This window comes from Octopus bimaculoides, chromosome 3 (genome assembly GCF_046866305.1).
Source record: "Octopus bimaculoides isolate indiv1 chromosome 3, ASM4686630v1, whole genome shotgun sequence".
In the NCBI taxonomy this organism is placed as follows: Eukaryota; Metazoa; Mollusca; class Cephalopoda; order Octopoda; family Octopodidae; genus Octopus; species Octopus bimaculoides.
In genome coordinates this window covers 165,197,308-165,213,775 of record NC_142930.1, presented here as the reverse complement: position 1 = coordinate 165,213,775, position 16,468 = coordinate 165,197,308, and the positions used below count along the sequence as shown (strand labels likewise).

The 16,468-nt window shown below is 36.6% G+C and overlaps 1 protein-coding gene across 1 annotated transcript in view; it reads left to right on the top strand.

The window, feature by feature from the left end:
• LOC106877363 (cytoplasmic dynein 1 light intermediate chain 2) overlaps positions 1–16,468 on the top strand; it is a 78,197-nt gene that overhangs the window by 21,934 nt on the left and 39,795 nt on the right. Inside the window, exons 2-4 of the mRNA XM_014926251.3 lie at positions 9,603–9,676; positions 12,443–12,559; positions 15,651–15,881. Coding sequence (XP_014781737.1) covers positions 9,603–9,676; positions 12,443–12,559; positions 15,651–15,881 — 422 coding nt within the window. The remainder of the gene's footprint in view (positions 1–9,602; positions 9,677–12,442; positions 12,560–15,650; positions 15,882–16,468) is intronic.

The window sequence follows — 16,468 nt, the reverse complement described above, 5'->3', positions numbered from 1 at the left end:
CAGATCAGATTTCAGGAAATGATCCGTGGCTGGTCCTTAGATGTCACATAGATCTACTAGTGTGTGGACATGCTCCAATTTCAGGTGAACAAGTCCCTCTTGTGTAAGGGTTAAAATAGGCCTTTTCCTTGAGAGGTTAGCACATGAGCAGAGTAAACTGTAAATAAATGGCTGTTTGCACTATTACATACTACTCAGCTTTCAAGTAGGAGTGGAATTCATTTGCTTTTGTCAGTCAGGTGAACTGGGGCGTGCATTTATGTTTTGCCTGGTGAGATTGAATTTTACAACTGTGTTGGTCTCTAGTCCACCTTTTCTTTTATATTCTGCTTTTCTTTCCCCATAAAACGGGAACCTAGGCAATGGTCGTGTGGTGTGAAGTTTGGTTCTAGGTTCGTAGTTCTAGGTTCAGTCCCACTGCATAGCATTTTGAATAAAGTGTCTTCTCCTATAGCCTTGGGTCAAGCCAAGCCTTGTGTGTGGATTTGGTAGATGGAAACTGAAAGAAGCCCATGTGTGTGGGTGGGTGTGTTTGTTCCTCACCACTGCTTGACAACTGGTGTTGGTGTGTTTATATCCCTTATAACTTAGTGGTTTGGCAAAAAAGATCAATAGGATAAGTACCTGGCTTATGAAATAACTACTAGGTTCAATTCATTTGACTTAAAGTTCTTCAAGGCAGTGCCCCAGCATGGCCACAGTCTAATGACTGAAACAAAAGATTAAAGATTGTGAGTTTGCTTCACAACCCCATGGTTTTAGGTTCAATCCCACTGCATGGCACCTTTGGCAAGTATCTTCTACTATAACCTCAGGCTGACCAAATCATTGAATAGATTTAGTAAAGAGAAACAGAAAGAAGCTTGTATGTGCACGCATGTGCATGTATTTGCGTTACCTTGTTTTGACATTGTGTGATAGTTGCAAATGAGTGTCAGTACCATATAAACCAGCGGTTCACTGCCAGAGACCCCTTTTATTTAAATGAGTTTTTCCATGAACCCCAGGATATTGAAAGGTCTGTCAGCTTAAAATGTTCACGGACCCCCCCCCCCCCCCCCCCCCCCAGTACTACCTTTGTGGGCCACAGGTTTGGGAGCCACTGATATAAGCAGTTCCTAAATGTAAGAAATATCTTACTTGGAAACCAAATTTTAAGTAAAGTGATTGATTAAAAATTTTAAATCTCAACAGTTTAAACTTGTGAGTAAAATAAATATTTGAAATGGCTTAAAACGAATTCTGTTACATATTTTTTCCTTTGGCATTCTTACAAAAGTTGTTTTTAATGGTTGAAACTGCCAGCATATCTGCTAAAAATGAACAAATTTAAAGGAAGAAGTATTAACCGTTTGAGATGCCTCTCTACCTGTTGCATGGATTATCTACGAAGCACTGAAACCCCTTAAATAATCCCTTTATTGTTAGTTTTGGAGTGAATTGCTTTGAGCCATAAGGTCTGAAGTGCCCTATTCATTACTTGATCTTCTAATCCCACTTATAATGGGTAACAGCAAACTGGTATTAGGAAAAACCTGAACAATGTTTATGAAGTGCAGTACTATCATTGTTGCCATGATTGACTTAGCCTTACACCATACTAAGATCAATAAAATGCCAGAGGCTAATCTTAGATTTCTGAAACATTTCTGTTAAGTGTAAAATTCTTTGAATTAAATTTCAATTTTGAAAGACATATAGCTACAGGCATAGCTGTGTGGTTCAGAAATATGCTACGAGAGCAAAGGGTTTCAGGTTCAGTCTCACTGTGTGGCACCTTGGGCAAGTACCTCTTCCTATAGCCATGGGCGAACAAAATCCTTGTGAATGGATTTGGTAGAGAGAAACTGAAAGAAACTGGTGTGTGTGTGTCTGTCTTTCTCTTTGTTTTTTGTTGTTTTTTTTCCTGCTCTAGGCACAAGGCCTGAAATTTTGGGGGAGGGAACTAGTCGATTAGATCGACTCCCGAAAGGATGAAAGGCAAAGTTGACCTCAACAGAATTTGAACTCTGTCTCTTTATTTTGATAGTGTGATGGTTGTGAATGAGCATCACCATCTTACAAGTGGTGGTGTTTGTTTCTTATCCATGCAAACCTGTCTAATCATAGAGAAAAACAATCTTACAAATAGGTGATAGTTGGCAACAGGTAGGACGTCCAGCCACAGAAAAACTGCCGCAATGAATTCTTTCTGACCCATGCAATCATTAAAAGTTAACATTTAAATCGGTTCCAGTCCCTTTCGTTTAGTTATATGAACACACATTACTATTTCCATTATTTTATCTGAAATCTGTTTTAGTATGACTGTATAATAAATAATATCTATAGAAATAACTTCTATGGTCGTCCTTTGAATATCCTAACGTTACTCTTATAATATCTCGTTATAAAATATGATGAAACCTTTGTCAATATTCTCCATGTGATTTGAAATTTTAAATCCAGCTTAACGCTTCAGCATTATCTTGACCCAACTTATTAAATATTAATCTTGTCATTCGTATTCAGTTTTCCTATCTCATCGAGAAGGAGTTTTTACCCAGTGGGTGGTAACCTGCAGTATTTATACTTAAGAAATCTTTTCTTTCTTTCTTTTAATAACTAGGTAGTTGGGTGGTGTAAGCAAAATTATTGTGTAGATTTTTTTAACAAATAGGTATGTGCATGGATTGAATAAGGAAAGTAAAATGTACAATAGTTATTATATCTTAATATTTTGTTGAATTTTTTTAATTTTTTTTATAGAACGTTTTTTAATTTGAACTAGTTATTTGCTTTATTCTCTTACTAAATTATAAAAAAAGAATTATAGCATTTATATACGGCCTTAAATATGGTGTGTGTCACAGTATGCTTGTGCAGGAGCTGATTGGTACACCCCCAATTTTTTTTTTACAGACTAGGTTAAATCTCAAACTTGTAAAACAGGCTTGTGAAATATCTTTAATTTGTGAGACCTTGCTTTGCAACTGAAGCTTCTTCATTAGAACCAGCTATTTATGTGTGTGTGTGTGTGTGTGATTTTCTTATGGTTTCCTCCTGGTTATCTGTCTGTTTTATAATGACCTAATTGAACTGGAAAACTATATTTAATAGCAATTTCTAATCAACTGTCTACATCCATTATTTCTTTCCATTGAAAGGTCAAACTGGACCTAGTTTTTTCAGCCTGACACTTCAGACCCTAAAATAATCCTCTTCCTCTTTACTTGGTCCCAGTGTTTTTTTTCCTTTTTTTTTTTCCTTTTATTAACACTTTCCTCCTCCTCCTCTGAGTTAGTATCTGCTGTCGTGGCATAAAACATCCTCCCAGCAACTGAGAGAAATACCATTTCTCATGACTCATGCTCCAACTTTTAAACTAGATCACTGTTATAGTCACACTGCTACTTTTAAACCACCACCACCACTACCTCTCCCCCTCTCTCTCCTCGTCTCCTCACTTTTGTATTGTAGCCTTCTCTTCTTCTCTTCCTACATTTTCCTTTTATCATTTCATTTATTTTTAACCTCTTCCAAAATTCTTCACTTTACTCCATTCACTTCCTGTGTCACTTTTTTCTTTAGCAAATTCATTTTAAAAGAATTGTGACATTTTTCTACCTTTTTTTTTTTTCTATTTTTAATTGCATTTTAAAAATAAAATGCAAATTACTTTAAAAAAATTTTTTGGGGCTTATTTTAGAAGGCATTTACAGTATGATTTTGTCTTTGGCCATGCTGGGGCACTGAAGGGTTTTAGTCAAACAAATCAACCCCAGTATTTTACTTTTTAAAGTTTGGTACTTATTCTATTGGAACTGTTATGAGGATGTTAACAAACCAACACTAGATGTGAGGCAGTAGTAGGAACACACATGCAACAGGCTTCTACACAGTTTCTATCTCCTACATCCACTTGCAAGATATTAATTGGCCCAAGGCTACAGTAGAAGACACTTGCCTTAAGTGTCATGGAGTGGAACTGAACCCAGAACCACGTGAATGCAAAGTAACGTCTTAACTACTCAGCTAAATCAGCATCTATTTTACATTTTTCTTTTTCTCTCGATACTTAATTCATCAAATATGATGATGTGAGTTTGTAAAACTTTGGTGCTGAAATATGCAAATATTAGGAAGTTATCCTGTAAGGGCCATCATACTTAGGCCGTGGCGAGAAGCTTTCTTCCCAACCACATGGTTCCAGGTTCAGTCTCACTGCATTACACTTTATACAAGTGTCTTCTACTGTAGCCTCTGGCCAACCAAACCCTTGTGAGTGGATTTGGGAGATGGAAACTGAAAGAAGCCTATTGCATGCATTCACATGTGTGTGCACCTCTTTTTGTTTCTGTGTTTACATCCCCGTAACTTATCAGCTTAGCCAAAGAGACTGATATAGATAAGTACCGAGCTTGATTCATTTGACTGAAAATTCTTCACGGCAGTACTCCAGCATGGGCACAGTCTAATAACTGAAACAAGTAAAAGATAATAGTATAACTAACTGTTGTGACAGATCAAGCTAATCTTCCCTTAGCTTCTGGCTACAACCACTCGCTCTTTTTGTGGGCCACAAATAATAAAGTATATATAAGCTGACACAGCTTATGCAGTTGATTACCTTACTGATGTCTTAGTCATTATTATTATTTTTACTTTTGTTCTTTCGGTAAATAGAAAAACCTACACATGTATCGTGTAGGTTGTTCTGATATGTCTTCGCTGTTTGCAACAAATCCAAACAGGATCGCTGTAATCTCTAGAGTACATTTTGTTAACAACCTCAGAAAGAAAAGTTGGAGCTCTTCCTTTCTTTCTCTCCCCCCTCCTCTCTCTCTGTGTACTAAACTGTGGGGGTTTTGAAATTGATAGCACCCTGCTGCTTTTTACACTCACCCCTCGCCCTACTGCCCCACATTTCTGAAATTGGTATAAAAATGTGGCAAGTTGAATTTGTTCATGCATTGCTAAAACTGGCAAAATTGTTAAAATGTTGGACAAAATAATGCCTTGCAGTGTTTGAAGCATTTTACCATTAGTTCAGCTGTGCTTTTCCACTTTTGGGGATTGATAAACTGAAGTGCCAGTCAAGTAACTAGAATTGGTATAATTAACTCATCATTCATTTAACGTCCGCTTTCCATGCTGGCATGGGTTGGACGATTTGACTGAGGACTGGCGAACCAGATGGCTACACCAGACTCCAATCTGATTTGGCAGAGTTTCTACAGCTGCATGCCCTTCCTAATGCCAACCACTCTGAGAGTGTAATGAGTGCTTTTTACGTGCCACTGGCACAAGGGCCAGTCCGGCGGTACTGGCAATGGCCACGCTCAAATGGTGTTTTTTTTTTATGTGCCACCTGCACAGGAGTCAGTACTCTCTTTTCTAAATTTTCTTTGGTGTTGGTGCCCTGAAAAAAAGACATGCGGTACACTCTGTGGTTGGTGTTAAAAAGAGGATGGTGAAGAGATGCAGAATTAGGAATTGTGTGGTGTGTATGAGAACTTCCATATAAACTCAGCATGGAATAAAATTATTTTTTTTTTTTTAGTCTTTGAATACTTTTTAATCTAATTTCAAACTAATAGATGTTTTTCATTTTGAAAGTATTTGTTTCATCATTTTGTGTAAATACGAAATAACTTGTTAAAAGTTAACTTATAATTTTGGAATTGTGGATCTTTTGGCACATCATAAAGCTATAAAGAATAGCATCTAAATATTGGATATATTTCACATTCTCTTGAAAGTTTATAAAATTCTTAGATTATAATTATTGTATGCCATATTTCTTTTTATTCGTATGACAGGAAAAGTATATTTCCAAAGTTACCGGTTATAAGATGGGATAGCACCCTGTTATATTTAAATTCTGCTACAGTTTGACGTTTGCTGTTCATGTTTCTAAGATGTATAAAATCCAATAGCTAAGTCTGTTAATAGAATCTTTTAAACTTTTCTTTAGCTTAAAACAGGAAATACTACATGCTTCAAAACCATGGAAATATATTTGGGTGACCATTCCAAATGGGAAGGCTGATTAGAACTTTTGTTTACATTCCATGATCTGTTATTTCTGTTACTTTAAATAGACAAAGGCATTTAATTTGACCATTTGTAGGAATTTTGTGCTTAGTAAATTTAAATTACTGTCAGGACTTAATCATGCCATTTAGCTGACCAAAGTATCTGAGTGTCTTAGAATATTTAATGTTGACTGAAAATTTCTCATAAATACAATGGAATTTCGCTTCATCACTGGGTAAAAAACAATTTATGGCGTTGTGTGTTTAATGTTCAGTTATAAGATAATAAGAAAGAGTTGAATTGGAAAGAAGTTTGATACAATTTGGTAAAGGTGGTGGTGGTGGTGGTGGTGGTGGATGGTTGAATTGCAAGGGGATCAGATAAAAGGTATCAAAGAAATTGGTTACAGAGTTGAAATTCCGCCAAGCTTTATTTCACCTTACTTTTTTCCAGATATAAAATATCTGGTAGACAGACACTGCAAGAAGCCTACCTTATATACATACTTTGTGTGTGTGTGTGTGTGTGTGTGTGTGTGTGTGTGTGTGTGTGTGTGTGTGTGTGTGTGTGTGTGTGTGTGTGTGTGTGTGTGTGACCCTTGCTTAGACGTTACATGATGATTGTAAATGATCCTCATTGTCGTACAAGTGAGGTTGTTTCAAGTCTTCGTTGAAAACCTGTCTGGCCATGGGGAAATATTACCTTGCTTGGCAATAGGTGAGGGTTGGCATTAAGAAGGGCATCCAACCATAAAGCTACCTCAATGTTTTGTTTGACTCATGCAAGCTTGGACATTAAATGGCAATTTTATGTGTATGTGTGTATTTATTTATTTCATATCTTGATAGGGTCATTATACCAGTTGAGTAATCGATTATTTGATTAATCCTTAGGTCAATCGACCAGTTAAGTCCATCACTCCTTTCGTTGCCATTTGTGACCTCATCAATGACCTGCCCTCTTTACTCCGGGTCTGTCTGTCTGTCACCTCTTAAACACCAAATACAAAAACAGTGCACAAACAACTTTTTTGTTTTAAGTATGTGTGTATACACCCATGTAGTTAGTGCATAGTTGTACTGGAGCATCTGTAGGTTTGTGTGTGTGTATATATACATAATTTTGTCTTTTAGCGACAACAGTTACAGTTTGATACAAAACTAAAAAAAAATCTATTTATTATAGATTGTGTGGAGAGAGGAAACCTATGTACTTAGTGTGTTCTATTGCACAGCTATATTTACTGCAGGCTATTATTAATACTCTATACATAATGCATTTGACCTATTTCCACACACACACACACACACACACACATATACATACATACATACATACATATATATATATTATATGCACCAGCTGGCGTCGGCTTCACTTTTTTTTTTTTTTCTTTTCTTTGTTACTATCAATGCAAGTAGGTAATTCTCCTTTGATTATCTGTTGATGATTTCTTTGTTCCATAATTTTCTGCATCCTTGATTGTTTGGTTCCAAGAAAGACAAGGTATATTATTCTGCAGCTAGTCTGGTTTTAGCATTTTAGATATTTGGTCTAAGAGACTGATTAATCCCTTTGTTAGCATATTTCTATTGAAATACACAACCTTTGTAAATTAACGAAGAATTTTAATGGAATAACTTTTGTCCTTATTAAGTTGGTGTTTGGAACTTAAATTCTGAAATTTTGATGAATTGTTTTCATTTAGATATCTTCAGCCCTTTTGTTACCGTATTTCTGTTGGAATATACTGCTTTTGTTTCAATTTTGAAAATAATCCAGATTTTAGAAACTTATCTGCCATTATTGAATGGTTCCGTAGCACAAAATTTTGATGGAAGACTTTACTTTAGAATAATTTTAACCCTTTAGCATTCAGATTTCTTTGTCAGATGTAATGCTTATCTATTCACATTGTTTTCAATTGGCCATGCATTATCTTCTAGCTTTCAATGATGTGATTCTTCTATTTGTTTCAGTCATTTGACTGCAGCCATGCTGGAGCACTGCCTTTATATTTTAAAAATGATATTGTAAGGGATGTGAGAGGCCAGATCTGGTCAATTTTCACATGAAACAGGTAGAATATTTGGACCAGATGTGGCCAATTTAAATTCTAAATGGTTAAAGGAGGATTTTTTCTTTTTTTTATCATAGAACCAGGAGCAGTCTGAGGAAAAGTTAAGACTGGGAATTTATATTGTAGAACCAAAAGTGATTTCAAGCAGATTGCTATTAAAAGGGTTAAATATACTTTTCTCAATGCTGTTTTAAACTCAGATTAGTCTTAATCAATCTGACCAATGATCTAAGGCAGGGGTTTTCAAACTTTTTGACTTGCGGACCCCTTTGTATTTCAGGCTTTACCTTAGGGACCCCCTTATAAACACTTATGAAATTTATACATAAATATTTGCTTAAAATAACATATATTTTTACATTTATTTATTTAACAGTATTTAACAAATAGGTTTATTGTCAATTAAAAGATTTTGATTAAAAAACATATATAAAATCAAATTGCCCATAAAAAGTATTTGCTGTCCACGGACCCCCTGTCTTGTCCTTGCGGATCACAGTTTGAAAACCCCTGATCTAAGGCATTCCAGCCGTGACCACTCCTTAGTTTTGTTACAGTATTTACCTAGGACTACTTTATTCAGTGATTTTTTTTTTTTTTTTTAAGGTTTATCTCTACAGATTTTCTATAGAAATTTAGCCAGCATCTGAATATGTTTAATGTTAATAATGCAATCAAAGATGGGAAAATAGATAATGGGTGTATATACATATTTCAAGAGTTATTGCTCTTTCATCAGCACCACAAACTCATTGTTTAAATAGTTACTAGATATAGCAGTATAACATTATTGGATATACCAATTTTACATATTAAACACATTCCTGACAGCTGGTACATACATATTAATTACTTGTAGGGGACACTGTGTTTTGTTATGCAGCCATAATATGCTACATAGTGTATTAAACGCTTTATAAGACAACACTATGCCTTACCACATTAGGAACAAATTAAATTTGTAAACTGAGGTTCCACTGTGTGTATGTGATTATAATCGTGGAGAAATCGTAATTTTTAATCCAACAGTAACATTTCCCCTTTTTACTTGTTTTTTTTTTTTTTTTTTTTTTACAGTCTTTGGTTGTTGACCCTTAGTGTTACTTGGCTTAGCAGTGGCACCTATGTTAGATTTGAATTTGTTCCCTATGAACATCCATAAACTCGATACTACTAATCACAAATCTTTGTCAGAAATTGAAGTATTCAAACATATTGATTATAGCATCTAAGAGAAAATTATTTTGTTACTCCCTTATATTTATTAATTCTAGTTTCATAGGTAGGCATTGAAATATTTCTCCCTCTATGATGGGATTCTACACAGTTTCACTCACATGGTATTTATCAGCCTGGAGCTATATTAGAAGTCAGTTGCCCAAGGTGCTATGCAGAAGGACTAGGTCCAAAACCAGACAAATTTTTTCCTATTTCACATTTCTATTTCTATACAGTTGTAATATCTTTATGACTAATGAGGGGTTTTTTTTTTAAAATTTTTCAGGGCAACCATCTTGAGCGAAGTTCAGTCAAGTTCAGCTTCTAAGTTATCCAACATTAAATCAGTCCTTGTAATTGGTTTGTATCCTTTATTATATTTACTGTCAGAATTGAAACTCTGTTACATGCTATTTTATATAAGAATCTATTATTAGTTTGTCTGATGATGACCAAGGACATCACATGGGAGAAAATAACCAGGCATGGTGTGTCCAGCTGTGGCCAATTGGTCCAATGCACGCTTGGAAGGTTCTGGTCTTAAAGGAATTTGTTTTCTTTGCGCCTCTGCAATCTTTTCCTGTGTCGGTTAGGAGAGGTATTAAGGCTGGCTGCCAAGGTGTACCAAGCAATTGTATTGCCTAAGCTACTATAACAGCCTGCAAGACTTCAATGATCTACGAATGCCACACCAAAAAAAAAAAAAAAAAGCCAAAGAATCTAAAGAAGTATTAAATACAAATATTAATTATAATTTCAACATTGTTGTGTTGGTTAATAAAGCAGCAGATATTTGTATTAATAGTGTAATGTTGAATTTATTCTGGTTAGAAAAAAAAAAATTTAAAGATCATCTTCATCACTTTTCCATGCTGGCATGGGTTGAATGGAGTTTATTAAGACAGATTTTCTATAACCAGATGCCATTCCTGTCACCAGTGCTCACTTGTTTCTAAAAAACATATTTCTTCATGGCCAGGCATGTTTGTGCAGAGTATTGGAATAAGTGACACTGCTTGTATGATGGTGACACTGACAATTATCAAAACCATCACATAATGTCTAGACAAGGAGACGCAAACACACATACACACATATACCAAAATCATTTAATGTCTGTTTTCCATGCTGGCATAGGTTGGGCAGTTTAACAAGAGCTGGTAAGGTCAGGAGCCACACCAGGTTCCATAGTCTATTCTGGCATGGTTTCTACAGCTGGATGCCCTTCCTAATGCCAACTACTTTAGAGTGTACTCTGGGTACTTTTTACATAGCACCAACATTGACAGGTTCACTAAGTCCCTTGTGAGACAAGAACCCCTCAACTGGAAATGGGGGAGTATTATTGAGTGCCAGTTGAACTCTTTAAGGTAGAGAGGGGACAGATATCTTGCTGTAGAGTAGATACATAGATACCCCAGTTGGAAACATATATTTGATGGGCTTCTTTTCAGTGTCTGCCTTCCAAATCCACTTATAGGACTTTAGTCAGCTGGGGCTCAGGGTTAGTGGAAGACGTTGCTCTAATGTATTCACATGGTGGGAGTGAACCAAAAACCATGTAGTTAGGAAGCAGACTTCTTAACCATGCAGCCATGCCTGCGCCTATAGATGAAGGCCTAAAAATGCTTGTTTCTAAGCAACACTTATTAAAATCTAACAGAAAAACAAATGTAAAAGAAAGTGCACAAAAATGCTTTATCTTAGGAGTGTTTGTTAAACCGGTTTGCTTGGCATTTTGGCATTCTTCCATATATAGAGCATACAGTATTGAAGTAGGTGAGCTTTCTTATGTTGTTGAGAGTATAAACTGGTGGTAATATTTTATTATCGAAATAGATCTGCTCTTAAAGACTTATCTGGCCCAAAGTTAAAGCAATCCCTCTTTTCTCTGCCATTCAGTTTATTAGTTCTTCCAATTCTAACTTTATATATGACAATAGATAAGCATTTATATTTGAAACCTGTGGTTTGTGTCTGAGGAAAGTGCTGGAGAAGTAAAGCTTTCTTTCTAGTTCTTTTTTTTCTTTTTCTGTCTAGTAACCTCATTCTTTGTGTACTATTTGTTGTTATTTTGGTGAATCCTCTCCTGGTGCCATGATTTTATGAATATATATAGAGGCACCAACATGACTGTGTGCTTAAGTTTGCTCCCCAACCATTAGATTTTGGGTTTAATCCCACTGCGTGGCACTGTGGGCAAATGTCTTCTCCTGCATCTGTGAGTCAAGCAAAACCCTTTCTGAATGGATTTGATAGATGGAAACTGAAAGAAGCCCATCGTGGAAGAGAGAGTATGTTTGTCTCCTTGTCCTGACACATGATAGTTGTAAATAAGTGTCACTGTCTTACAGGCTGTATGATTCATTTCCAGTATTCTGAGAAAATGGGTATAGGTTGGTGACAGGAAGGGTATCCGGCCGTAGAAAATATGCGTCAACAAATTCCATCTGACTCTTGTCAGCATAGAAACAATGGATGTTAAAACGATATCTTTTGGCTACAATTGAACTGAGACATGAGATAGTCTCAAAAAACTTAGGCTAGACCGAACCATTCTAGGTTCCAACCTTTCGTAAGAACAATATATATATTGATTTATGTAGATCACATGTCTTTTATACATAATTTCATCATTGTTTTAACATCCACTTCTCCATGCTTGGATGGGTAAAACAGAATTCTTTGAGGTAGAATTTCTACATAATTTATAGCATTGCCACAAGGACATATTTGGGAAAAGGCTGTAGTTGAGAGATCTACCTTGTATTTATTTTATCAATTCTGCAAGAATGAAAAGCAAAGTTGAATTTGGAGAAGGATTTGAACTTGGAATGTAACCAAATACTTTAGTTGATTAAGGAATCGATCACAGTATATTGTGGATAGAAGTAACATAAGATCAATAATGTGGGAATCAGTACTACTTTTACAGTATTAACTCCTTGCTAATTTGTATATGGAATCTAACTTCACAAAATATGTTTTTCTTAATATATCTGAAAATAAATGGGGTTAGAACCATGAAAATTTGGGAAAATGGCAGTAAAATGGTGATATTTGGGTGTGGTTTGTCAAAATTAGGATTTCATCTGTATATTTAATGCTTTTTTTTTTATCTTTCAGGTGACACAGAATCTGGTAAAACCACATTAATTGCAAAATTGCAAGGCAATGAGGACCCTAAAAAAGGTGCTGGTTTGGAATATTACCATATTGATGTCAAAGATGAATACAGAGATGGTAATGTCTTGGTTGTTTTATTTGTTTCAATTTTATGAAATTAATATTTTCTTGTGCAGTCTTTTGTTCCAAGTTAATTTCTAATTAAAACACAGACTGTATTAAATGTCATTAATTAAAACAAACTATTGCACCGGACTTCTGTGACTGTTATGGCAGGATTTTTACAGCTGGATACCCTTCCTAACACCAACCACCCAGCAGATTGGACTTAGTGCTTTTTATGTGGCACAAGCACAGGTGGGTTTTTAGTCTTGGAAGAGATATGTGAATGCTGATTATTTAAATATCATTTGGGAATCACGGGGCAGGTGTCGTCAATCACCTTCTTCATTGTAGTTGTGTGTCCACCTCCCGGTCACTTTGACCTACTTGGTCCCTCCGAGGGTGCTCTCCATCGAGGGTCCAAGGCAGCCGATACATTCACTGTAAAAAAAATTAGTATGCTCAGATCTTTGATGTTCATCAATAAAGTTGGTGTATTTCAACAGAAATATGGTCATGGAAGAGATAAGTTGAATCTGTAAGCTAACCTTGGCTGTAGTTGCTATTTTCATTTATTTGTTTATGCTATTACACTTCAGGAAGGCATGAACATCTCAACTTGTAAGCATTTATGAAGTCCTAGAAATAGCTCTAAATGTCATCAGTGATATCTTGTTTTCAGGTGGCCCCACAATGAAGCAACAGCACTCGTTTGACAGAAAAACAAAGTGACATTGTTATAAGTATTATATGCATGCATAATTTAAATCTAGAAGATATATTTCTTTGTAACATGAACAAGTTTCACGTAAAAGAATCTAACTTATCTGGGTAATTTGTATTGATGGAAATATGAAGAAATAAACAGTTGTTTGTTTATGGTCGGCAAAAATATAAATCTATTTAATCATCATCATTTAACATCCGTTGTCCATGCTGGCATGGGTTGGACGGTTTGACTGGGCTGGCACACTGGAAGGCTGCACCAGACTCGTCTGATTTGGCATGGTTTTCTACAGCTGGATGCCCTTCCTAATGCCAACCACTCAGAGAGTGTAATGGATGCTTTTGTGTGCCACAGGCATGACACTGGGGTGCATTTATGTGCTAATTTGCGTGACACCAGTATCTGTCTCGACTGCGATTTTGCTCAGCTTGATGGGTCTTTTTCTCAAGCATGACATAATGCCAAAGGTCTTGGTCATTGCCTCCGTGAGGCCTAATGCTCAAAGGTATTCTTTATGTGCCAGCATGGGTGCACTTGGCTTGACGGGCCCTCTCAAGCACAGCCCATCACCAAAGGTCTCGGTCACTAGTCATTGCTTCTGTGAGGCCTAAAGTTCAAAGATTTTCATCACCTTGTCCCATGTCTTCTTGGGTCTACCTCTACCACAGGTTCCCTCCACAGTTAGAGGAGTGATGGAGAGAGGCAATAAAAGCAGGGTTATAACAAGAGCCAGTTATAAGATAATGGGGGGAAAGAGGTACTAATGAAAGCTAAAGATTTACTGGTAAGAGAGAACGAGATAGAACAAGTGGTGGCTAGCTGTAGAAATGGTCGCTGAGATGACGGTGACAGTAAAAGTGTGACCTTAGATGGGGACAGGTGGTAGGCAGCATAGACTTGTATATTTGCTGGTAAGAGGAAGTGGATGGGTATTCATATAAATGTTTGATGCTAAGATTCTGTGGAAATTGGTGGTTTTGGTGTAGGGAATAGAGATGAGAGGGTATTGAATAGGTAAGAGGGGCAGAAGATGGAGACAGAACTCTTCTGTTACCATATTTTTATTGAAATACACTGCTTTCATTTCAATTAATTTTGAAAATAATGAATTCAATAAATATTAAGCTGGTATTTAGAACAGACTGTTGCCATGCTCCAGCATGACCACAGTCTAATGGCCAAAAACAAGTGAAAAAGAGTGAAACTTTGAAAATTTTTAATTCAGATGACTTTAGCAGAAGTTATCAAATAATGTGGGGGTAATCTCAAGCAGGTTTATATAAAAAATGTTGTTCAAACTGGACTAGAGGCTCAGATGTGTGTATATAGAGACCCCCCCCTTCAGTCACGAATGACCATGGGTTTGCACCTAGAAAGTTCCCCTCCAAGGCACAAGCCCGGGCAAGGTTGTTTATGGAGGACCAGCAGTCACATGCATACCAGACTCATCTCTCCACGCCACCGATGTTATCCAAGGGAAAGGCAAAGGTCAATACAGCTTGGCACCAGTAATGTTGCAATTATTTCCTACGGCTGAGTGAACTGGAGCAACGTGAAATAAAGTGTTTTGCTCAAGAACACAACACAGCTTGGTCTGGGAATTGAACTCACTACCTCATGATTGTGAGCCTGATGCTCTAGCCATTGAGCCATGCACCTTCACGTGTGTGTGTCTATCCCACCTTCCATCACAACCTCCATTCTGATGTAGTCATCTTTTATAACCCAGACAAATAGGTTCTAAACACTGGGGTACATATGGCATTAACAAAAATTTTAATATCCCTATTTTTGATCTGACATAAATGTTAAGTTGAAGATCTCAATGTTTGTTTCCTGGACTGGATAATACAAACAATGTGTCCTTCAGCAAGGCATTTCATTTCACATTATTCTGGTTCATTCAGATGAAATTTGTACCAGCCCAATGGTGGTGTAGCGTTCCCTTCGTTCAGCTGTTGCGTCCTGACTGTTCTGTTGGGTGAAGGGCAGGAATGCCATGTGTGTCCCCGTCTACTTGCAACAACACAGGCACTTGGAAACAAAAACATCATCATTTAACATTTTTCCATGGGTTAAACATAATTTGACCAGAGCTGTACCAGGTTCCAGCCTGATTTGGATTAGTTCCTATGGATGAATACCCTCCCTAACACCGGACACTTTACAGAGTGTGCCAGGTGCTCCTTATGTGGCACCAGCACTGGTGCTTGTTACATATTTACCAAGTCCTCTTCAATTCCAAGTGATGGTTGTAGAAATGGTTTCATGATGACATTCTTGGTTTCAGATAAGTAGTGATTTATCAAGTAATTGCAGTTCAGAAAGAATACCCCTAATTTTTGTGTACTGATTTTCATTTTGTTCTTTTGTCTTCAGATCAAACGCGTCTTGGTGCCTGGATCCTTGATGGGGACACCCAGCACATAAATTTACTGAGATATGCTCTCACGGAAGGAAACTTCGCTCATACCTTAGTACTGTTGGTTGTATCAATGGCTCAGCCATGGAATATCATGGACTCGTTACAAAAATGGATTACAATACTTAGACAGCATATTGAAAAACTAAAGATTCCAAAGGATACTCGACACAAATATGAACAAAGTTGTAAGTAGTGATGGTCACTTTCACTTTATTCTTTTGAATTTTATGCAGTCTATCATCTTTCTATATCCAGGTGTGGCTGTCAGGCTTTAGAAGTTTGCTTTCTAACTTAATGGTATTTTGGCCAGCCTAAATTTTGTGAATGGATTTGGTAGATGGAAACTGAGTGAAGCCCCTTTGTGTGTCTCCTTGTCTTGACATTGTATGATAGTTGTAAATGCATGTCCTTCATTTTCAAACATCATCATCATCGTTTAGCGTCCCCCTTCCATGCATGCAGGGGTAGAACCCTTCTATTATCAACTACTTTACAGTTGGTGCATTTTGTCAGCCAACCATTTCTAAAGAGATTATGTTCATGACAAGATTAAAGGGGCTTCTATACCCCATGTTATTTGTTCTAATTCACCAACCACCTTACAGACTGTACAGAATGGGTATTTTTTTTTTCTCTCATTGCATCAACATCAGGGTTACCTTGTACTTCATATAATATGTCTTTACAGGTTGCAGTATTAACATGCATTAAGCTGTTGCACACATAATTTTTTTATCTTTATATTTGTTTTAAAGTGGTTTAGGAACTGTTA